This window comes from Drosophila arizonae, chromosome 5 (assembly GCF_054131065.1).
Source record: "Drosophila arizonae isolate 15081-1271.41 chromosome 5, UAZ_ARI_1.0, whole genome shotgun sequence".
Lineage (NCBI taxonomy): Eukaryota > Metazoa > Arthropoda > Insecta > Diptera > Drosophilidae > Drosophila > Drosophila arizonae.
In genome coordinates this window covers 27,001,892-27,025,584 of record NC_142925.1, presented here as the reverse complement: position 1 = coordinate 27,025,584, position 23,693 = coordinate 27,001,892, and the positions used below count along the sequence as shown (strand labels likewise).

General features: G+C 46.0%; 1 protein-coding gene across 2 annotated transcripts in view; it reads right to left on the bottom strand.

Moving 5' to 3' along the window:
• Positions 1 to 23,693, bottom strand: part of ppk29 (pickpocket 29) — a 344,359-nt gene that overhangs the window by 304,306 nt on the left and 16,360 nt on the right. For both annotated transcript variants that reach the window (XM_089469773.1, XM_089469772.1), the window contains one exon: positions 20,101 to 20,237. In XM_089469773.1, the coding sequence (XP_089325899.1) occupies positions 20,101 to 20,237 (137 nt within the window). The remainder of the gene's footprint in view (positions 1 to 20,100; positions 20,238 to 23,693) is intronic.

Below are 23,693 nucleotides of genomic sequence, written 5' to 3'. Positions count from 1 at the left end.
GAGGGCTAGCTTTAGCGCACGATTTGGGATCCCGTCCGGCCCTGGAGCTGTGTTGGTTCTAAGACCTCGGAGAACTACTGATATTTCTTCCTCTGTAACTAAAACAATTTCAGTGCTCGTTGAGCCCTGATCAGCAGACTCGGACCCAGGGGCGTGAATGGAGCTTAAACGTTCTGGAAAGAGCGTTTCCACAATCGATTTAAGCTCCAGACGATCCGTAGGCTACACCTGTCTACCTGCGTATAGTCTTTTAACTACTATCTTATATGCCCTGCACCAAGGGTCATATTCGGCTGAGTCGCACAACTGTAAAAAACATTCTCTTTTGCTTGCCCGAATGGCCTTCTTCAGCTGTCTTCTAGCTGCCTGGTAAGCTAATTGTTTCTCAAAAAACGTAGACCTACCGCGAGCCCGTTGGTAGCTTCTTCTCGCCTGGATGCATTTGCGACGAATGTCACCTATTTGTGCATTCCACCAATACGTAGGCTCTTGTTGTGGCGTGAACTGCTTGCGGCGTATCCCGCCCGACTGAAGGTGTACTCGTGGCCAGTGTTGAGCAGTGCAACATCTAGTGTCGCGAAGATCTCCAGTAGGATATGACCTCTGGCGTTTGTTGTGAGGCTACCCCATTCTAACGCCCAGGAGTTAAAATCTCCAGCTATAATGGCCTTCCGACCCCTAGCATCCTCGGCAAGTTCGCCGAGCACCGTCGTGATTTCACTGAGCTGCATGCTGGGGGCCAGATAGCAATTGTAAAGCCATAAGTTACCATATCGGCCACGTACGAACCCATTGAATGACTTAACATTCGAAATTACGTTCGTTGAGTTGCCGCATACCCACAACGCAGCTTTGCCATGAACGTCTGTTGACCATGTCCTAGGGCAGCTAGTTATACAGTGGTGGGGCTCACTGAGAAAAGCTACGTCTATACATTTTTCCCTAATGGTCTGCTCTAGAAGATCTTGGGCAGCAATACAATGATTTAAGTTAAGCTGCAAGAACCTTAACATTTCATTTTACGAGCAGCTTCACGGTAGGATGGGCACTTGAAGCTACCTGCTGAATGGTCCGTCTGCTTTTCACCTTTCCGGATGCAGAGGCTACATTTTGGTGGCTTGGTGCATGCTTTTGCACTGTGACCCATCTCTCCACACCTGAAACAGGCGCCCTTTAGGTCACAGTCGCTGCGACAGTTTGCTGCCATATGACCGTAATCGAGGCACTTGAAACAGCGTTTAGGCTATTCCACGGCTCGGATACGGCCCATCCCATCCCATCCTATTCTAATTTTGGACAGCCCGAGCAGAGTTTTAGCTTTCCTAATTGGAAGAGCAACCGTAGCTCTTTGCTGTCCACCAAAAGCTGGCCGAAGCGATTTGATAGCCTCAATGGGGAGTTAGTTATCCTTCAACTCCACCCTAATTGCCTCCAAGATCTCCTCTTTGCTTGCTAACTCGGTAAGTGTTTTAACTACCGCTCGGTCTCCCAAGGCTTTGCCTACAGCTTCGTGCAGAGCCTCAGCGCTATGCTCCGGCTTCCTACTAAGTTGCAACAAGAGGTCCCCCTTAGCTGTCTTCCTAATACCTTGGACGTCGCCGCTCAGATGCTTTAAATTTGGGTCGCTCTTCACTACGCGAAGCATGTCCGCATAGCTGCAACCACCTACACCTGAAACCGCGATGGCGTCACTTCTGGAACGTTTTTGCAGCGGCTTGCGTCCCTTAACAACCGTCCAGCTGTTCGAACTCGTCTGTCGACCTACCTGGTTGGTTTTATCGGCTGCAGCCCGTAGAGCCATTGGCTCTATTGGATTTGCTGCGCTTTTATTGTGCCTCGGCTTTTTCGAGGGAGTTTTCCTCTGCTCCCTCGACCGCGTTTGTGTGTGTGTGTGTGTATGTGTATGTGTGTCTGTATGCGTGTGTGTGTATGTATGCCTGTGTGTGCGTACGTGTGTGTGTGTGTGTGTGTGCGTGTTTCTTGTGTAAGCTGAAAGACGCGAAAAATTATTGAAATATCTATTGCTCCAAGGGTTCAGGGGATCTCGTAGTCGAGCAGTCTCGACTAGAGCTTTCTTACTTGTTTTATATAAAAACATGTAATATTTCTGTAAATAATATTGTAATTTTTAAGAGTTAAATTGTTGTTATTTTTGAGAACAAAAAATTTGTTGTCATTTTTGAGAATTAAATTTTGTTGGGCCCAGCAATCATCGCTTCATTGTAATTAAAAGCGGCAGTTCATAGAATATGTTATCATTGAAGAGAATTTGTAACGGAGAACACGCTCTCCCTTTTGCGTTGTCTCTTTCACCCACGCACCGGCTCAGCTTAATCCGCCGGCTCGCGTACATTGTAGTTAGTATGCAGTTAACTCTTGTTTAGAGCAGATGCAATGTTAGATTGACTAAGCGGACAGCACGACAGCCTAGTCGCTTGCTCGCGTCTCACATAAACTCTGTAAACTCTAATAATCGCTAATAAACTAATCATCAAGTAAATTCAATCGTTTAATAATTTAAAGCTATTCGAAAAATCTCGATAGCTCAACATTTGGTGACCCCGACGTGATCTCTTTCGTTTCTTTCTACATATTTGCAAATATATATATATATTGACAGCATCACATACATACATACACCCGTGAATATAAGCAGTGTATATAGCGATTAGTTGCGTGCCGTTACTTTACCAATTCGCCAGACACTCTTTCGTTCGGTCTGCAATATACTGGCGCCCGTAAAAGTAGTACACATGCGAAAACTTCTGCAAATGACAATCTAATAAAGAATCAGCTAATTTCTGAACTATGTCTATGGGTAGTGACTGCGCGTTCTATAGCTTCAAGTGATTAAGTTTGCATAAGAACAGTGTAATTACATTATTCTTCGTTGCGTTATTCTTCGTTGACATTGCACTCTTTCGCCACGGCTGCGATACGAGCGCGTCCATAATAATCGTACCGGTGTGCAACAATTCATACTTGTATATTATTTGAGTACCATAATATAATTCTGTGGCAGTTTATTCTAGTTGCAAGTGCTCTGCTCAACAAATACGACTTATTCCAAGTTTTGTGTCTGCGCTAGAGCATACATTTACTTTTACTCTTGTAATCGCGCTCGCACCAACAACTTTGAGTCCTATCGTGTTACTCTTGTGCTGTACTCGTCATGGCGAATTTAGATGCTAGTACAGTTGCTCCCGAAGATCGCGTGCGGTTTTATAAGCTCAAGGTACAGTCGGTGCTTGAACGCGTAAAAAAGCTACAATCCAAGGTCGATTCAGATGCTCTTGCCGATCACAGTAACAGCATTTTAAATGTTCTACTGGAGCATATCGACAAGCTAAGCCACTCCTTTAGCAAGGCCCATGAAACTCTAGAGGAGCTCGATTTTACTGAGATGTCCAGCGATTTGCGCACTGACTTTGATGATTTAATAATGGCCATGCAGTCAACAATAATGTCCGAAGTTCAAAGTCGTACTGCATCATAGTTCCACGTTTAGTCGTCAAAGTGACCCTCCTCACGCGTCCGCTCCCAGAATGCAGTCCGCACCTGCGTTGCCGCCATTAAAGCTGCCTACGTTCAGCGGTGGATATGCTAATTGGGCTGATTTCTACTCAATGTTTTCGACAATCATTGAAAGCCGGCCAGAAATCAGCAATATGGAAAGACTTCAGTACCTCCGGTCCTGCCTCGATGGTGCAGCGTTGGACACGCTTCGCTCTTTGGAAATTTCTAATGATAATTATACAATTGCCATAAATTTATTGAAGCAGAGATATGATAACCGACGTTTAATCTTCCAGGCCCACATCATAAAGATCTTAGGCCTCAAATGGGTAGAAAATGGATCCATAACCAAGCTGCGTGAGCTATCCGACAGCTTCAATGTCCATATGCGTGCGCTCAGTAGTCTGGGCACAACACAGCAGATAGCCAGTGCCATGATTGCTCACATACTACAACAGAAGCTTGATGAGGCCTCAAAAGCTAAATGGGAAGAGAAACTGGACAACTCAGAGATGGCTCTTCAGATACCCAGATATGAAGAAGTCTCCTCGTTTCTTGAGCTTCGTTGCCGTACTTTGGAATCGATGAAATTTGCTCTTACAAAATATTCGTCAAGCAAGTCGATGAATTCTTGCAGTAAGGTTGCTACCAGCAGATCAGCATTTCTCATAACCGGCCACAGTACGCACAGTTGAAGTTTTTGTAATGATCTGAGCACACAATCTACAAATGAGGTCCGAAAGGCTGGCCTATGTTTAAACTGTCTCAAGGGTCATCATCGCGACAATGTGACTCGCGTAGTTGTCGGGTCTGTGGAGTCAAGCATCATACGCTTCTTCATCTCGGCCACTCCAGCATATCGCAGGCAGCAATTCCGCCCCATCAACAATCTTCAACATCAAGAGTATAGACCATCCCTCAGCCCTCAGCGCCAGCCACTACTCTCTTATCCAAGGATCGGCACAGCGATGTTGTGCTCTTGGCTACCGTAGTGGTTCTGGCAAGGAATCGGTTTGGCGAGCTTGTTCCTTGTCGTGCACTTTTAGATTCAGGCTCTCAACTACATCTCATTACAGCCAGATTTGCGAATCTCCTGCAACTTAAGAGAACAAAATCGGTTCATCTGTATGCGGCGTAGGCGACTCCAATGTTACCATGGATGGCAGCAGCATTTGCCTCACTCTTCAAGCTCATGCATCTGAATATACAACTAGCATAACGGCTATGGTAGCTACAAATATAACTGGCAGGCAGCCCAGTTCTAATGTGAATACGAGCAATTGGAGCATACCGCAAAATATAGTGCTGGCAGATCCAGCTTTCCATAGGCCGCAACGAGTAGATCTGCTTATCGGAGCTAGCCTGTTTTATGATTTTCTCTGTGTGGGACAAATCAAGTTGATGCCTGGACTTCCATTGTTACAGAAGACTCGTCTTGGTTGGGTTGTATCAGGTGGCGAGGTTCGCAACCACAACTTCATGCTAATAGCTTCAAAGGCGCCTTCAGATCCGATTACAGACTGCTGTGCTGATATCAAGTTGGACAGTCTCGCTCGTCGCTTTTGGGAAGTTGAGCGCTGCAGCGATTCCATTGTAAAGTTCAGCAAGGAAGACTCAGACTGCGAAGCGCATTTTGCGAGGCATTACAATCGATTGGCTAGTGGCCAATATACAGTTCGCCTGCCTGTTAAGCTTAGTTGCGAGATTCTTGGAGATTCTTATGAGCAAGCGCGACATCGGTTTCTCAATTTGGAGAAGAAATTGATTCGTTTGCCGCATATAAAGTCTCAATACTCAGCATTTCTGAAAGAGTATCTTGAACTTGGTCACATGTCACGCGTTCCTCTAAATTCATTCCATCTATGCAAATATTTTCTTCCTCATCACTGCGTTCTGAAGGATGATAGCACAACTACCAAGCTTCGCGTCGTCTTTGATGGATCTGCATCTACAACAATTGGGCATTCGTTGAATGACATTCTAATGTCAGGTCCCGTCATTCAGCCAAAATTAGTCAACATATTATTACGCTTCCGATCTTATCCAGTTGCACTCACCGGCGATATTTGCAAAATGTATCGTTGCGTGAAAGTACCTGAGCCGGACAGCTATCTACAATGCATTTTATGGAGGAATTCGCCAGATGATGAGTTGGAAGTTTTCAGGCTTGATACGGTAACATATGGAACAACACCAGCGTCATTTTTGTCTGTGCGCGCCATGCATCAACTTGCCGTAGATGAAAGGAACGCATTCCCAGTCGGGTCCGACGTACTGCTTCGCGATTTCTATGTTGATGATTTGATTAGTGGATGAAATTCAGTCGAAGAAGCAAGACTTGTTATGCAAGAGACAGCTAGAATCTTGGCATGCGGGAAGTTTAAATTGAGGAAGTGGTGTTCAAGCCATCCCATGGTACTGGATGGCGTAACAGACTGCGACAAGGAATCAATCAATGATGGCAGCGACATTACAAAGACACTTGGACTTGCATGGGATCCGGCATCTGATCAACTTCTTTTCTCATATCTAGCCCTGAATTCAGCCTCTAAGCCCTCTAGGCGCTCTGTTCTCTCGTCTATTGCTCGGTTTTATGATCCCCTCGGCCTGGTTGGCCCAGTAATAACGAAGGCTAAAATTTTCTTGCAACAACTCTGGAGGCATAAACTTGATTGGGACGAGAGTCTCCAGTCTGCATGTCACACTGCATGGCTAGACATTTGCAGCAACTTTGACAATGGTCTTAGTAGTGCATTTCCCAGGCTATCATTAATACCAGGATCGAAGGTTGAGGTCCATGGATTCTGCGATGCCAGCATCGAGGCATACGGAGCTTGCATTTATATTGTATCCAGAGGTCACCATACCATCAGCAGGTTACTTTGTTCCAAGTCTCGAGTTGCGCCTCTAAAAACGCTCACGGTTCCCAAGCTGGAACTATGCGGGGCAGAGTTGCTTGCGCGTCTAATATATGAAGTGGCTCGCTTAGGCATTTTCGCAGGCGAGTTTCATTGTTGTTCTGACTCTACTGTTGCGCTTTCTTGGATCAATGACGAACCGTCCGGGTTTTTGTTTCAAATCGCATCGCCACGATAAAAGATCTCACATCAGCAATGGAATGGGACTTTATACCTACAACACTGAATCCCGCGTATATATTATCTCGGGGTGCATTGCCCTCGGATTTAAATGCATCATTACATTGGTTCAACGGTCCAGGTTTCCTCTGTAAGCCCAGATCTCAGTGGCCAGTCTCAGCACTTCCAGAAATAACTTCAATTGAGCGTCGAAGAACTGTGCTTCTTGTAAAGGACACAGTCCATGATGTCTCTATGGACTGCAAGTTTGAGAATTCTTTCGGCCGCTTGCAGCGTACGTTTGCATACGTATCAAAGTTTATTAAAAAAAGTCATGGTCCAGGAGTAACCCTAGCAGACACCCGGAACGGCACGCATATGCTGTTAAGAATGATTCAACGAACACATCTCTCAGACGACATAAATTAAATAAAGGAATGGTTCCGTCATCCAGCAGTCTAGCCTCGCTGTCACCGTTCCTTGATGAAATTGGGCTGCTACGTGTCGATGGTCGTCTCAAAAACTCAACTTTAAACTTCGATAGTCGCCATCCAATTATTTTGCTCAAAGTTCATCCAGTAACTAGAGCCATCATAGAAAAACTGTAGCCAGTGTAATTCAGAGATGCGTAATAATGGCAGATCTACCCAAGGATCGAGTCGACGGCTATCGGGTCTTTGGAGTGACTGGAGTCGACTTTTGCGGACCCTTCTTTTACAAGCCTGAGTCACGAAACAAGGCGCATGTGAAATGCTACGTTTGTGTGTTTATTTGTTTTGCTACGAAGGCTATTTGGTTGGAGTTAGTCAAGGATTTAACTACCGCAGCATTTTTGCATGCACTTCAACGTTTCATATGCACCAGAGGAAAGCCAAGTCAAATCTGGTCGGATAACGCCACAAACTTTCTTGGTGCCCGCAACCAGCTTCAGGAGTTGAAGCGTCTATTTCTGTCAGAAACCCACCAGAAGGCTGTGAAGGATTTCTGTTTGGCAGACTCAATCGAATGGCATTTCATCCCTCCATAATCGCCTCACTTTGGTGGCTTGTGGGAGGCTGCAGTGAAGACAGCGAAGCATCATTTTTATTGATGTGTTGAGTCCTCCGTCCTAACTTACGATGAGCTTCGCACACTGGTTTGCAACATCGCTGCTGTCGTTAATTCACGCCCTTTAGTTTCGATTTCAGAGCACCCATCAGACATAGACGTGTTGACTCCTGCGCATTTTCTCAACGGTGGCCCTCCTTCGTCCTTCAGTGAGCCAAACCTGACAGGGCTCAATTTTAATCGTTTGGATGCTTGCCAGCGCGTAAGCTATCTCCAGCAGGTGTTCTGGGCTCGTTGGCGGGACGAATATCTCAACTTGCTACAGCAGCGAGCGAAATGGAGAACCTCCAAACCTGGCTTGGCTGTTGGCAACATAGTTCTTGTGAAGGATGAGAATCTACCTTCACTTAAGTGGCCACTAGCCAGAATAATCGATCTTATCCCTGGAAGTGATGGCGTTGCACGGGTAGCCCTACTAAAAACTGAAGCTGGCGAGATTAAAAGAGCTACAAATAAGCTGTGCTTGCTGCCTGTTGAAGACTAAGTCTTCAACGGGGGGCGGATGTTGGGCTCAGCAATCATCGCTTCATTGTAATTAAGAGCGGCAGTTCATAGAATATGTTATCATTGAAGAGAATTTGTAACGGAGATCACGCTCTCCCTTTTGCGTTGTCTCTTTCACCCACGCACCGGCTCAGCTTAATCCGCCGGCTCGCGTACATTGTAGTTAGTATGCAGTTAACTCTTGTTTAGAGCAGATGCAGTGTTAGATTGACTATTACAAACATAGTAGCGGACAGAACGACAGCCTAGTCGCTTGCTCGCGTCTATCACATAAACTCTGTAAACTCTAATAATCGCTAATAAACTAATCATTAAGTAAATTCAATCGTTTAACAAGTAAGAAAGCTCTAGTCGAGACTGCTCGACTACGAGATCCCCTGAACCCTTAGAGCAATAGATATTTCAATAATTTTTCGCGTCTTTCAGCTTACACAAGAAACACGCACACACACACACACACACACGTACGCACACACAGGCATACATACACACACACGCATACAGACACAAACGCATACACACACTCACATACACACACACATACACAAACACATACATACACATACACAAACACATACACAGACATACACAAACACATACACACGCAAGCACCCACGCATAAACGAATCAGAGAGTTGCGTTTTCACGGAGTGCGGTCGATGTCATCGTGATCCATCGTAGACAATAGCTTGAACTGTGTTTTCCCCTGTGAAAGTGGAAAGAACTGAAGTCAACGTGTTTGCTGTGGGCGCGGCGTACCCAGCGACCTCAAAAAAAACTACCAGAGACTTACTGCGCGGCGGTTCGTGAAATTCCCAAGCGGTATAATTCGGTGCTGCAAGAGAGGGGGGGCGATAGCGTCATTGTTTTGGCGTCAGGGCTTCTTTCCTTTCCTTGTCTTTTTGTGGGCGCGTAAATTTTGTCACTTTAGGCGTCACACTTGCGCAATAATAAAAATCAGGTGCATTCACTCTAACAGCTGTTAGTAGTGCTGGAAATTGCATCGGGCAATCAGCTGCTCACTTTTTTTTATACCCTGAACCCATTGAAAATGGGAAATCAGGGTATAATGGTTTTGTTGAAATGTATGTAACAGGCAGAAGGAGGCGTGGCAGACCCCACAAAGTATATATATTCTTGATCAGGGCGACGAGCTGAGTCGATTTAGCCCTGTCCGTCTGTCTGTCTGTCCGTCTGTCCGTCCGTCCGTCTGTCCGTCTGTCCGTATGTTTGAACGCGTCGATTTCCGAAGATATAAGAGCTAGAGACTTGAATTTTTTTTTAAAATGACCGTATATACAGCGCGGACGTCGAGTTTGCTTTTAAAATTCGATAAATCATCCCGTTATGTTTTTATCGAGTAAAAACATTCAAGTTCAAATCAGGTGCCTCTATAGCTAATTGTGAATGATTTTTCTTTTTTCAAATTTCTCAAATATTCAATATAATATGTAGATCATATGCTGAAAGTTTCATTAAATTCCGTTCAGTCAAAAATTAATAAAAAATAATCAAATATTTGGCCAATTAACAAACGCACGTGCAGCAGCTACAACAAAAACATTCGTTGAATCACATCAGCTGTTAGTTTCGTTTAGTTTTGGTAGATGGCGCTGCAGCAGTGAATCTATTTGAGTTTTGCCAGCGCCACCAGCAGGAGTGGGGTGGCCTAGTGTGTTAGGTGCATGACGCTCGATCAAGAAGTCGCGGTTCGAATCCCGATCGGTGCAACACTGATGTTTTTTTTTTTTTTAATTGTTTCAAAATATTTTTATATTTTCATAAATACGTTTTCTATTTAATTTATATTTTTAAATACACCGAAATTGAAATTTTAACTATACTTTATGTGCGTTTTTAATAGTTTGGTTATTCTAGCAGATTCTTAGAATCACATCAGCAGTTAGTTTCATTTAGTTTTGGTAGATGGCGCTGCAGCAGTAAATCTATTTGAGTTTTGCCAGCGCCACTAGCAGGAGTGAGGTGGCCTAGTGTGTTAGCAGCATGACGCTCGACCGAGGAGTCGCGGTTCGAATCCCGGTCGATGCAACTGATGTTAATTTTTTTTTAATTATTTCAAAATATTTTTATATTTTATTAAATGAGTTTGGTATTTTATTTATATTTTTAAATACATCGAAATTGAAATTTCAGCCATACTAAATGAGCATTTTTATTTGTTGGGTTCAGGGTAGTATCTAGTCGAGCACTCTCGACTAGAGTTTTCTTACTTGTTTTTTTTTTTGTTTGTATATATATTTTAAGCGCTGAATCTGTACAATGCAAGTTTAGTACCTTAACAACACAATTAGATTATTTATATAGAACCTAACCTTCTGATGTATTCAGGAGGACTTACAAATAAACTAAACTTATCTAATATTTTTGGCAAAACCCAAGCGTTTTAATCGCCTTAGTGGTCTCGCAGGAAGCAATCTTCTCGCTAGTCTGCTCCGGTGTCTAGCCAGTCTGTCACTATATCGGCTAGTGTGTCTCCCAATCTGTTCCTCCACAGTAAACAGTTTCAGATCTCGATGTAGAGTTGAGCCGCGCACATACCATGGGCAGTTTGTAATTTGCCGCAATACACGATTTTGCAGGACCTGTATGCGTTTATAGTTTGATTTTGCGCATATTCCCCAAATCTGCACACCGTAGAGCCAAATTGGGGCTACACAGTGGACATAAACCGCTCTCTTAGCTCTGAGTGACATGGTGCTGCGTCTGTTGAGCAGCCACCGCAGTTGTTGCATGCGTTGCCCACATCTCCTAGCCACTGCCTTAAGATGAGGACCAAATGTTAGACGCTTGTCAAGGGTGATGCCAAGGTACTTTGCCTGCGAAGGTTGATCAAGTGTTTCGCCATCTAAACGTATAGGCGGGGTGTGACTGATGAAGGTTTTTAGGGTGAAGCAAGTGTTGGTGGTCTTGCGTGGGTTGATCTTCATGTTCCATCTTTTGCACCATGCTACTAGTGTGCTTAGGTAGCTCTCCACTCCATTCGCAGCCTCAGTGGGACATTTTGAGCTGTAGAGCACCGCTATATCGTCTGCGTAAGTAGCGAGAAGGGCTTTGCCAGGATTCTCCATGTGGCGCACGCTAGGGGAGGGTAGGTCGGCCGTGTAAATGGAGTAAAGCAGCGGCCCTAATACGCTGCCCTGAGGAACTCCAGCTCTCATTTGGCAAGGAGTCGAGTATGTGTTCCGTACTCTGACAATAAATTGCCGACCCTCCAGATACGATCGTAGAATCCCGAAGTAAGGTGCTGGGAAGAGGTTTTTGATTTTGCTGAGAAGCCCTGTATGCCAGACCCTATCAAATGCTTGCTGCATATCGACAAAAACTGCGTTGCAGTATTCCATGTCATCAAATGCCTGAAGGATGTGCCTCGTCAACCGGTGAACCTGCTCCACAGTTCCGTGTCCTTCTCTAAAGCCAAACTGATGGTCCGGTAAGATATGACGTTCACTGATGATATTGCCAAGTTGATTGGCAATAAGTCTCTCCCATACTTTGGAAAGTGACGACAGCAGACTTATTGGGCGGTACGATTCTGGGTCAGCCTCTGGCTTTCCTGGTTTGTGGATCATTACAATCGCTGCCATCTTCCATTGCTTAGGAAAGAATTCCACCCTCAGCATAGCATTAAATATTAAAGCTATGAAGATGATCGCCCGAGTAGGGAGGGCTTTTAGCGTTGCATTGCTCAGTCTGTCATAACCAGGTGCTTTCTTATTCGGCAAGGACTTTATGACTTCAGCAATTTCCTCAACCCTAACTGCCCTAATGGGTAAGGACATTTGTAGAGGTGTCTGTAGACTATCAGTGGTCTCTTCGATCTGATCAGCAGTGGCAAATTCATAGGGTGTGAACCTGGCTTCTAGATGCTTCGCAAACGAATTCGCTTGCTCCTCTTCGTTCTTAGCTAGATCACCGCTAGGACACCGGATTGGTACCTGCCTAAACGGTTGTCTCTTAAGTGACTTGGTACACTTCCAAAGCGAGTATCCAGCATCAACTGTATAATCCAAAGAAGCCAGCTTCTGCTCAAAGAAGTTGCTTCGAAGTTCTCTCAATACATTTCGTAGTTGCCTAGCAGCCCGGTTCCATAAGATTCGGTCCCATGGGTCCTGCGTTCTGATTGCGCGTCTACGAAGTCTTCTTTTTTGCAACAAAAGATCCCTGGCCTCTCTTGTTAGTCGAATTCCATAGTTGGAACCTATCTGGGGCTCAGAAGGTGTTGATGCAGCAGCAGCCGTATAAATGCTCTCAGTGAAGCTATTGACAGCCATCTCAATATCTTCACCAGAGTTTAGAGTAGTGTTTAGCTGAATCGAGCTCTCTAAATGTTGTCTAAAGACGAGCAGGTTTGTGTGTCTGGTTAATAGAGAGCGATTTGCGTTAACGTTTATGCCTTCTGTCTCAATATTAATGACTAAAGCCAGATGATCCGAGTCCAGATCCCAGCTCTGAGTTATGCTTAGTCGAAAATCCGGTATTCCATGATACAGGGCAAAGTCTATGCAGGACGGTGTGTGGTGAAGCACATATGGATACCTGGTTGGCGATCCAGTAGCAAGGATCCTAGAGCCAGTAACGGAGATGGCTTCTGCTAGTTCGCGTCCCCTCGGTGAGTTGTATGTGTCTCCCCACAACCAATGGCGGGCATTCCAATCGCCACCAACTAAATACCTTTGGCCGCAAGCACGAAGTGTGTTGATGAAATGCATTTCGTCAATCCTCACCCTTGGTGGGCAGTAAATAGCGCTGAACTCCACGTCTCCCAGGGCCGTAGCTACTTTTACAGAGGACATTTGTATGTTACGGGTTTCAGTGACTCTTTGAGGAAAATGGCGAAGAGCTGTCCTGACCAATACCGCTGTTATTATTTCGTGATGGTCTGAAAGCTGGGTAGCAGGCATATCCATATATTTTTATAGTGTCTCCACGCTTCATCCTGATCTCCGTTAAAAGAAGAATGTCGACGCTGTTGTTGTGTGCGAAGAGTTCAATTTCTTTAGCTTTTGTTGAAATGCCGTTAGCATTCCAGATAAGAACTTTTAGTGGATTCATTTCGAAGCTGCAACGTTGTTTGGAGACTGACAATTTGGCCTTTCCCCAGTCCATACCTTAATCGAGTTGGTCAACTCAAGTACTATACTCACTAACGTTGGTGAGTTGCTAAGCCTTAGCAAAGACAGCAACCTAGCTGCTGGAGTGAAGTAGTAGTTATTAAAAGTAGTGCATACTTTCGGGCTCTCGCTGTAGTCAAGTTGAGTTTAAGTTACTGCGGTTTGTGAACTCAGATTATATTAGTAGCCATTGCCCACTACAGGCTTCACGCCGTGGTAGTCGGAGCAGAAATGGATGCCATGATGGAGGACGAGCTGCAAGCTTTTGCGCGTCGTTCCTTGTTGCAGCGATCGCCGCAGCAACAACAGAGGGTGTTGGCGCAGCCGTCGACTTCTAACCAGGCTCTAGTGGCTGAGTGCCAGGCACCCAAGTCACTAAAAGAAGCGTTAGCTCAAATAGGAGCTACACTAGAGGGTTTGTCTGCCTTATTTGGGGGGCAGCGGCATATAAATGCCTTAATGAGAGAGGAGCTGGCTAGGCTGGTCAGCCTTCACAAGACGGCCGAAGCATTCTGCAACCGTTCGGTTAAAAACTGTGAGGTGCAGACCACGCCACTGAAAAAAGTAGGCGAAAACGTTAAGGCAGCGAGCATTAGTGCTACAATAGGTAGCAATACTCCCAAGCGGTCGAGGGAACTTGCCTCCGAACAGAGGAAAACTCCCTCAAAAAAGCCGAGGCCCAATAGAAGTGCAGCGAACCCAAAAGAACCAATGGCTCTACGGGCTACAGCTGAAACTGAAACTTCAAACCAGGCCGCTCGACAGACAAACCAGAGCAGCTGGACAGTCGTCAAAGGGCGAAAGCCTATGCAAAAACGTCCCAGGACTGACGCGATTGCGATTTCAGGCGTAGGGGGTTGCAGCTATGCGGACATGCTTCGTGTAGTTAAAAGCGACCCAAATTATGAAGCATCTGAGCAGCGACGTTCAAGGCATTAGGAAGACAGCTAAGGGGGACCTTTTACTGCAACTGAGTAGGAAGCCGGAGCATAGCGCTGAGGCTCTGCACGAAGCTGTAGGCAAGGCCTTGGGAGACCGAGCGGTAGTTAAAACACTTACCGAATCGGCGCAAGTTGAGATTCGCGATCTAGATGAGTTAGCGACCAAAGAGGAGATCTTGGAGGCAATTAGGGTGAAGTTGAAGGATAGCTCACTCCCCATTGAGGCTATCAAATCGCTTCAGCCAGCTTTTGGTGGACAGCAAAGAGCTACGGTTGCTCTTCCAATTGGGAAAGCTAAAACTCTGCTCGCGCTGTCCAAAATTAGAATAGGATGGGTAGTTTGCCGTATCCGAGCCGTGGAGCAGCCTAAACGCTGTTTCAAGTGCCTCGATTACGGTCATATGGCAGCAAACTGCGGCAGCGACTGTGACTTAAAGGGCGCCTGTTTCAGGTGTGGAGAGATGGGTCACAGTGCCAAAGCATGCACCAAGCCACCAAAATGTAGCCTCTGCATCCGGAAAGGTGAAAAGCAGACGGACCATTCAGCAGGCAGCTTCAAGTGCCCATCTTACCGTGAAGCTGCTCGTAAAATGAAATGTTAAGGTTTTTGCAGCTTAACTTAAATCATTGTGTTGCTGCCCAAGATCTAATAGAGCAGACCATTAGGGAAAAATGTATAGATGTAGCTTTTCTCAGTGAGCCTCACCACTGTAGAACCAGCTGCCCTAGGACATGGTCAACAGACGTTAATGGCAAAGCTGCGTTGTGGGTATGCGGCAACTCAACGAACGTACTTTCGAATGTTAAGTCATTCAATGGGTTCGTACGTGGCCGATATGGTAGCTTATGGCTTTACAGTTGCTATCTGGCCCCCAGCATGCAGCTCAGTGAATTCACGACGGTGCTCGACGAGCTTGCCGAGGATGCCAGGGGTCGGAAGGCCATTATAGCTGGAGATTTTAACTCCTGGGCGATAGAATGGGGTAGCCCCTCAACAAATGCCAGAGGTCATATCCTACTGGAGATCTTCGCGACACTAGATGTTGCACTGCTCAACACTGGCCATGAGTACACCTTCAGTCGGGCGGGATACGGGTCTGTTATCGACATTACTTTTGTGACTTCATCCCTCTTTCGGGGAGCAACATGGAGCCATTGCGATAGCTATACAGGCAGCGATCATACGGCACTTCTGTTTACAATAGGTGAGCCACCTGCCAGGGCGTCCACCTTGTGGAGGGAGTCGTATCGGCTAGATACTTTTGATCCCGCGGTCTTTTCAGAGGCCATTCAGTCTCTGGGTACAATTGGTAATGCTGAGGTCAGAGCATGCCAAATGGTAGCCCAAATACAGTGTGCCTGCAATAGCAGCACGTTACGTCGCAAGCAGTTCACGCGACAACATGAGCCTACGTATTGGTGGAATACGCAAATAGGTGACATTCGTCGCAAATGCATCCAGGCGAGAAGAAGCTACCAACGGGCTCGCGGTAGGTCTACGTTTTTTGAGAAACAGTTAGCTTACCAGGCAGCTAGAAGACAGCTGAAGAAGGCCATTCGGGCAAGCAAAAGAGAATGTTTTTTACAGTTGTGCGACTCAGCCGAATATGACCCTTGGGGCAGGGCATATAAGATAATAGTTAAAAGACTATACGCAGGTAGACAGGTGCAGCCTACGGATCGTCTGGAGCTTAAATCGATTGTGGAAACACTCTTTCCAGAAAGTTTAAGCTCCATTCACGCCCCTGAGTCCGAGTCTGCTGATCAGGGCTCAACGAGCACTGAAATTGTTTTAGTTACAGAGGAAGAAATATCAGTAGTTCTCCGAGGTCTTAGAACCAACACAGCTCCCGGGCCGGACGGGATCCCAAATCGTGCGCTAAAGCTAGCCCTCGCCTTGCACCCAAGTACGTTCGCCGAACTATTTAATGAATGCCTGATCCAAGAGACGTTCCCGGCAAAATGGAAAGCCCAGAATCTGGTATTGCTACACAAGGCTGGCAAACCACTAGATGAACCATCTTCGTACAGACCGATCTGTCTCTTAGACACCATGGGAAAGGTGTTTGAGAAACTGATCTGCTCTAGGCTGGAGACTGCGATTGCAAGCGCCGGAGGCCTGTCACCAAACCAATTTGGATCCCGGAAGGCCCGGTCAACAACGGACGCGCTTAACAAAGTTGTCGGTCTGGCCACTTCCGCTATTCAAGGCACCAGATGGAGGCACGGGACGAAGGAATACTGCATCATCGCGACCCTGGATGTAAGGAATGCCTTCAACACAGCTAGTTGGGATATGATACTGAATGCGCTGTCACAATATAATATCCCTAAATATCTAAGAGAGATAATAAAGAGCTACTTCAGAGGAAGAACACTGGTATACAACACGAGTGAGGGTCCCCAAACTCATACAGTGTCAGCTGGAGTACCCCAAGGCTCAGTGCTGGGGCCTCTCCTATGGAACATCATGTACGACGGCGTACTGCGCTTGGAACTACCAGCAGGCGCGCACACCATTGGCTTTGCTGATGATGTAGCTGTCGTAGCCATAGGAAAGGAGCTCAAAGATACAGAGGATATGTGCAGCGAAAGTATCAATCGCATACGAAGCTGGTTGACAGGAGCTGGGCTCGAGCTTGCGGCACACAAGACCGAAGTTGTACTAGTCAGCAGTCGCAAAAGAGTGGAAACTGACAATATAAAGATCGGCAGCGTCACCATTGCGTCAAAGAGGGCGATAAGATATCTTGGTGTCATGATAGACACAAGATTAACTTTCCGCGAGCACTTAGAATATGTGCATAAAAAGGCAGCTGATTCTTGTAGAGCTCTCTCGAGAATCATGCTTAACACGCGGGGACCTAAACAGCAACGACGTCTCCTCCTAATGAGCGTCATTAGGTCTGTCATCCTCTATGCTGCACCAATATGGGCAAGAGCGATGGCAACGCCGAGCTACAGCCGAGGCATTTGCGCGATCTACAGGCTGAGCGCAATCAGAGTCAGCTGCGCTTTCAGGACTATCTCCGATGACGCGGCGCTCGTCATAGCTGGTATGGTACCATTGGAGTACTTGGTCGCCGAAGCCGTGGAGCGGAATTCGCACGCGCCTGCTCGACTCAACGCTATTAGGGCGAACAGCATTGCACGATGGCAAAGAAAGTGGAATAACTCAGCTAAAGGGCGGTGGACGCACAAGCTCATCCCGAAGCTTGAACCATGGGTTAACCGCAAACATGGCGAGGTTAACTTCTACCTTACGCAGATCCTCTCGGGTCATGGATGCTTTCGGAGTTATTTGAAGCGCTTTGGCCACGAGGAATCTGACGAGTGCCCCTGGTGCGAGCGAGGGCATGTGGAAGACGCCAACCACATTCTTTTCGAATGTGGACGGTTCCTGGAGGAGAGGCGTCGTCTGGAAGAGGCAGTGGGCCGCTCCATCAGAGCGGACAACTTAGTCAACGCCATGCTGGAATCGGAGGAAGCTTGGGAACTAACAAGCACCTTCGCGGCCACGGTGATGATGGAGCTCCGCAGAGTCGAGCGATCGAGAAGACGAGCTGTCCCAGGCTAAGGTAGCGCATAGTGCTTGCGAAGCAATGCTTTACGGCCGTCCCGCAAGCACCGCGCGCTATCCTAGCCACCACGCAACTTGCAATTTGTTATATAATTTGGTCAATAAATGAATATAAAAACAAGTAAGAAAGCTCTAGTCGAGACTACTCGACTACGAGATCCCCTGAACCCTTGGAGTAATAGCTATTTCAATAACACACACACACACACACACACACACGCACGCACAGGCATACATACACACACACACACACACACACACACACATACACAAACAATTACATACATATACACACACAAGCATAAACACGCATGGGCTGCAGTGTGCGCTTACTATGAGAACTTAATTGTTTAATAACTTTTTTTATGGACGTACGATCTTCATGAAACTTTCAGATTATGATTATAACATGGATATGCATGTAATTGCCAAAGCACAAGTCTCTAGTTTTTGAAATACGCTTTTTACAAAAGTGAGGGTGAGGGGGTGAATTTAACAGTGGGGGGTAAATTTTAACAAAAACCGAAATTGTATAAATTGCATGTAAGCATACATTAAAAATTTGGAGACTCTAGCAATAAAGGTGTAGAAGATATAATTTTATAACTGGGTTTCGATAAGGTTTTTTTATCGATAAAAAAAGATCGGGATGAGTTATCGATTTTTAATGATAAACTTGATATGCGCGCTGTAATTACGGACATTTAAAAAAAAAGTTGAAGTCTCTAGCTCGTATATCTTCTGAAATCGACGCGTTCATACATACGGACAGACGGACAGACGGACAGACGGACGGACGGACAGACGGACAGACGGACAGACAGACGGACAGGGCCAAATCAACTCAGCTCGTCGCGCTGATCAAGAATATATATACTTTGTGGGGTCTGCCACGCCTCCTTCTGCCTGTTACATACATTTCAACAAAACCATTATACCCTGATTTCCCATTGAAAATGGGTTCAGGGTATAAAAAAAAAAAAACCCACGCATAAACACGCATGGGCTGCAGTGTGCGCTTACTGCGGTTTTCCATGCTAAGGCGTAGGCGCGTTTTGCTGGCCGATCCTCGCGCACTGGCCAGCGGCTTTGCTGGAGCTGTGCAAGGATGCGGAGTGAGCCGCAAAAAGGCGGCCGGCGTCAAAGTTCGGCACCGGTGGCAGTTGCGAACGACATCGATGTGGCCGGCTCCCGACAACAATCCAGAAATTTGTCTGTAGTGTGGAGACCTAGCAGCAACCAGGAGGGTAGCTGCTAACATAGAACGCCTGCATCAGCAGCGGAGAGGACGACCAGGGATATTGTGAGGCAGATGGCCGCTGCACGGATGCCAAAGCCACCGGAGACTGCAAAACCAACAGGTGAGCTGTGCAGTAGCGCCCGGCGTGGACACAGGCAGCGGCGGCTCATCATGTACGCGGGGCATGCAGTCGGGCATGTGGCTGCTCTCCCATGCTCTCCACTCGCGCACAGCACAACACTTGCTTCATTTCACTCACAACACTTCTCTTGCGCACGGCTACGTGACTTTATTCAGATATGCAGGCCTCGCTTAAGCTGCTGCTGTTGTCCTCGTCCGCACCAATGTCCTTGTTAGTGCCGCTGACGATCCTGATTGCCTCTTTAGTCGTCGCAAGGATTCCCACTGGATGTCCTTGCTGTACCCACGATATCCTGGGAGTCCTTTGAAGTCCTCTTTTGCCACTCGCGTTGACTTTAACGTACTACTTTTACTTCGGCACTCTTGTCACGCTGAATCTTCGCTCTCAATAATCACTCTGACTACCACTCTAAGTGAGAAACTAGCGTGTCTTAGCACAACATTCTCCCAGCCGGAGTACGCTGGACCAGCACTCAGCAGATGTACCTTGCGAAAGCGCTGCATCTTATAAGTTATACTCTAAGTGAGGTATAAAATTTATAAAACTTATTCAAGAAAATATACTTTACGTTTCTAAACCATAACTCACAAGTAATTAATATCACAGGGGCTTCAACAAATAAATTTGTTGGCACGGGTCCATAGTCAGCTGAAACTAGCCCAGCTTAGACTCAGGATAAACCGAAGGTTCGTTACAGTATATACTCCTAAAGAAGAAGGTTTCGGATATCTCGTAATGGGCTATTATTATGGTTATAATTTTAAAACTTGAAATATATTGAGCCGATCTTAATAAATTATTATAACCTAGATAATGGTATTAAATTATTATTATACAATATAAAATCTATTAGGTACTCACTAGTCCATAAGGTTATTGGAAATGAAGCAGTTACCCATTTCCAGCACGTGATATTTAAATATTGCTTTACATTCATCTAGGAGCGCACCAGCAAAATATATTGTTTTGAAAAATTGTTCACATGATTCGGGTAAAAACTGTATAAAAAATGTATCATATTAAGTAAAGTATAGTTTTCAAGTATAGGATATTAAATATAAAGAGTTAGGCAGGCAGAAGGAGGCGTGGCAGACCCCACAAAGTATATATATTCTTGATCAGGGCGACGAGCTGAGTCGATTTGGCCCTGTCCGTCTGTCCGTCCGTCCGTCCGTATGTATGAACGCGTCGATCTCTTGAAATTTTTTTCCTCAGGTCCGTGTATATCACGCGCATATCAAGTTTTTCTTTTTATATCGATAACTACTCCCGATATTTTATTATCGATTAAAAACATTATCGAAAGCTAGTTATTTAATTATATCTCCTACACCTTTAGAGCTAGAGACTCAAAATTTTAAGTGTAGACTTATATGTATTTTATATATTTTCGGTGTTTATCAAAATTTACCCCCCACCCCTATATCCACCCCCTCACTGTCACCTGTATTGTAAAAGGCGTATTTCAAGTACTAGAGACGTGTGCTTTTCCTAGGTCCGTGTATATCACGCGCATATCAAGTTTTTCTTTTTATATCGATAACTACTCCCGATATTTTATTATCGATTAAAAACCTTATCGAAAGCTAGTTATTTAATTATATCTCCTACACCTTTAGAGCTAGAGATTCAAAATTTTAAGTGTAGACTTATAGGTATTTTATATATTTTCGGTATTTATCAAAATTTACCCCCCACCCCTATATCCACCCCCTCACTGTCACCTGTATTGTAAAAGGCGTATTTCAAGTACTAGAGACGTGTGCTTTGGAATGTACATACATTTTCACTATATGATTACGCTCTAAAAGTTTCATTAAGATTGTAGGTCTAGAAATTAAATTATTCAACAAATAAATTCTTATAATGTTGCCCACACTGCAGCGCAGCCCAAGCGCAGTCGCTGCTTACTGCGCAGTTAGCAGAGCGCGTTCTAATACATGCGTGTGTGTGTATGTGTGTCGAAAAGAAGTGCAGACTGATTAGAATATCAGATTAGAGGGTTCAGGGTATCCCCTAGTCGAGCAGTCTCGACTAGAGTCTTCTTACTTGTTTAATTATGTACTCGTTGAGATTCTTTAATAAGCATTACAACAATTAATATCGTTGCAGTCGGGCGTCACCGCCTGTACCAACTCATTTACGGCCAGTTTCTCCAAATCCTCCAATCCGTATGTACATATATTACAGTTTCGGGGCACAATCTCCGTGAGAAAACAATTAAGAAAGGTCTAGTCGAGAGTGCTCGACTACGAGATCCCCTGAACCCTTCGAGCAATAGCTATTTCAATCATTTTTCGCGTCTTTCTGCTTACACAAGACACACGCACGCACACATACACACACACGTACACAAGCACCCACGCCTAAGCACGCATCGGCTGCAATGTGCGCTTACTATGAGAACTTAATTGTTTAATAAATTTTTTTATGGATGTACTTTCTTCATGAAACTTTCAGATTATGATTATAACATGAATATGCATGCATTTGCCAAAGTACAAGTCTCTAGTATTTGAAATACGCCTTTTACAGATGTGATGGTGAGGGGGTGAATATAGGTGTGGGGGTAAATTTCAACAAACCCCAAATTTGTATTGTAACGAACCTTCGGTTTATCCCGAGTCTAAGCTGGGCTAGTTTCAGCTGACTGTGGATTCGCGCCAATAAATTTATTTGTTGCAGCCCCTGCGATATTAAATAGTCACTTATGATTTAGGTTTTTTAGCGTAAATGTATATTTTCTTGAGTAAGTTTGAAATTTACAAGTCACTTGAATTTATGCTGGTTCGCTGGTTGGCTTTAGCGAAGCACACCTACTGAGCTCTGGTTCAACGCACTCCGGCTGGGAGAGTGTTGTGCTAAAACACGCTAGTTCACTGGGACGATTCGGGAAACGCCAGGATTTCGATCTGTAAGCTTTGGCGGTTCGCTCAGATATACAGGCCTCTCCTACTATCCCACTCATTCACAGCACAACACTAGCTACGTTTCACTCACAAACACTTCTCTTGCGCACGGCTACGTGAACTTCCCTCTGGATGTCCTTGCTGTTCCCACGATGTCCTGGGAGTCCTGATTCACCACTCGCGTTGACTTTCACTTGACTTTGGCACTCTCTTCACGCACTTCTACTTTCTTCTCTTCACTACAGTTTCGACAGCCTCGTATGGAGCTGCTGGTGGCCTTTTATACCCCAGTCACAGGCCCTGCTTCGTGTGGTAACGGGGCCTGTTCGGCTCTGGAGCCGGGCCTTTCTACCGCTCGTGCCCATAAAAACGGTAAAGTGGCGTGATCTGGATGACGCCACTTTCCCGCCAAATCGCGTGGCAGCCTTCCATTGGCCGAAGTACCGTTGTTGCCATGCCAGTGAAAACGTCTACTGCCATCGCCCGGCCTGAACGGCACCTCAGCTAACGGTCACCGATGATCGTCGTGCGTGCGACGCGAACCCATTGCTAAATCTGTAGGAGGGAAAGAGACCGCCTCTAACAGGACTTTGAACCCCTTTCCAGTGCGAGGATCGCTCCTACAGTATTCACGTCGCTGTGTGGAGCAACATGTATATGCACGTATATGCATATAAACGCCCAGCAAATACGTACGTTCATATACATTAATACGTGCATACCTATATTGCTCCTCACACTCCCCTCTTCCTTCGGGAAAACACGAGACCATCGTGTTTGAATTTGGCGCCCAACTCCGCTGCGCTGCTCCATTTTGCGTCGCTCCATCCCTCGATGCTCCATTTTGCGCTGATCGCTGCTGTTAACGCTCTGTTAATGTTAACAGCTGTATTTTTCCCTTACCGCTGGCAATGCTGCATTCTGCCGGTAAGTGAATAAGGATAATATTTTTGTCTGAATAAAATTTTAATAAAAATATTGTTTTCAGGCTGGGCATCTTTTCCTCCCTGCCCCTTGACCTGATGGCCTGCCGCTGCCAATGCCCACGCCGGGCGCTGCTGCAAAACTCGCCTCTCGGTTTTGCAGCCCCCGGTGGCATTGGCACACGCGCGCACGGCAATGGCCATTTCATGCATTTAGCGCATGTTGTCCCTCGCCGCTGGAGACATCTCTCTGCTGATATCTGCCACTCATCCGACCCTTAAGGATGCTCCGGTGGGGTACTGCAGTCATTCCATGCGCTGCTGCTAGGAGATCGGGCCACAGACGTCGTTCGCAATTGGACACCGACGTCGAATCTTTGGTGTCGGTACGCTTGTTGGCCAACCCTCTTCCGCGCAAAGCTCCAGCAAAATCGCTGGCCAGTGCGCGAGGATCGGCTAACAAAACGCGCCTACGCCCCAGCACAGACAACCGGTTGTATTCGTCGCGTGGCAGGCATCGATGGTGAACCAATCTCCCAATGGGCAACCCAAAAATATGCCTGCATGCTCCTCGTCTTCACTTCACTTGACTCACTGCACTCGAGCGCCGTCAGTCCACTCT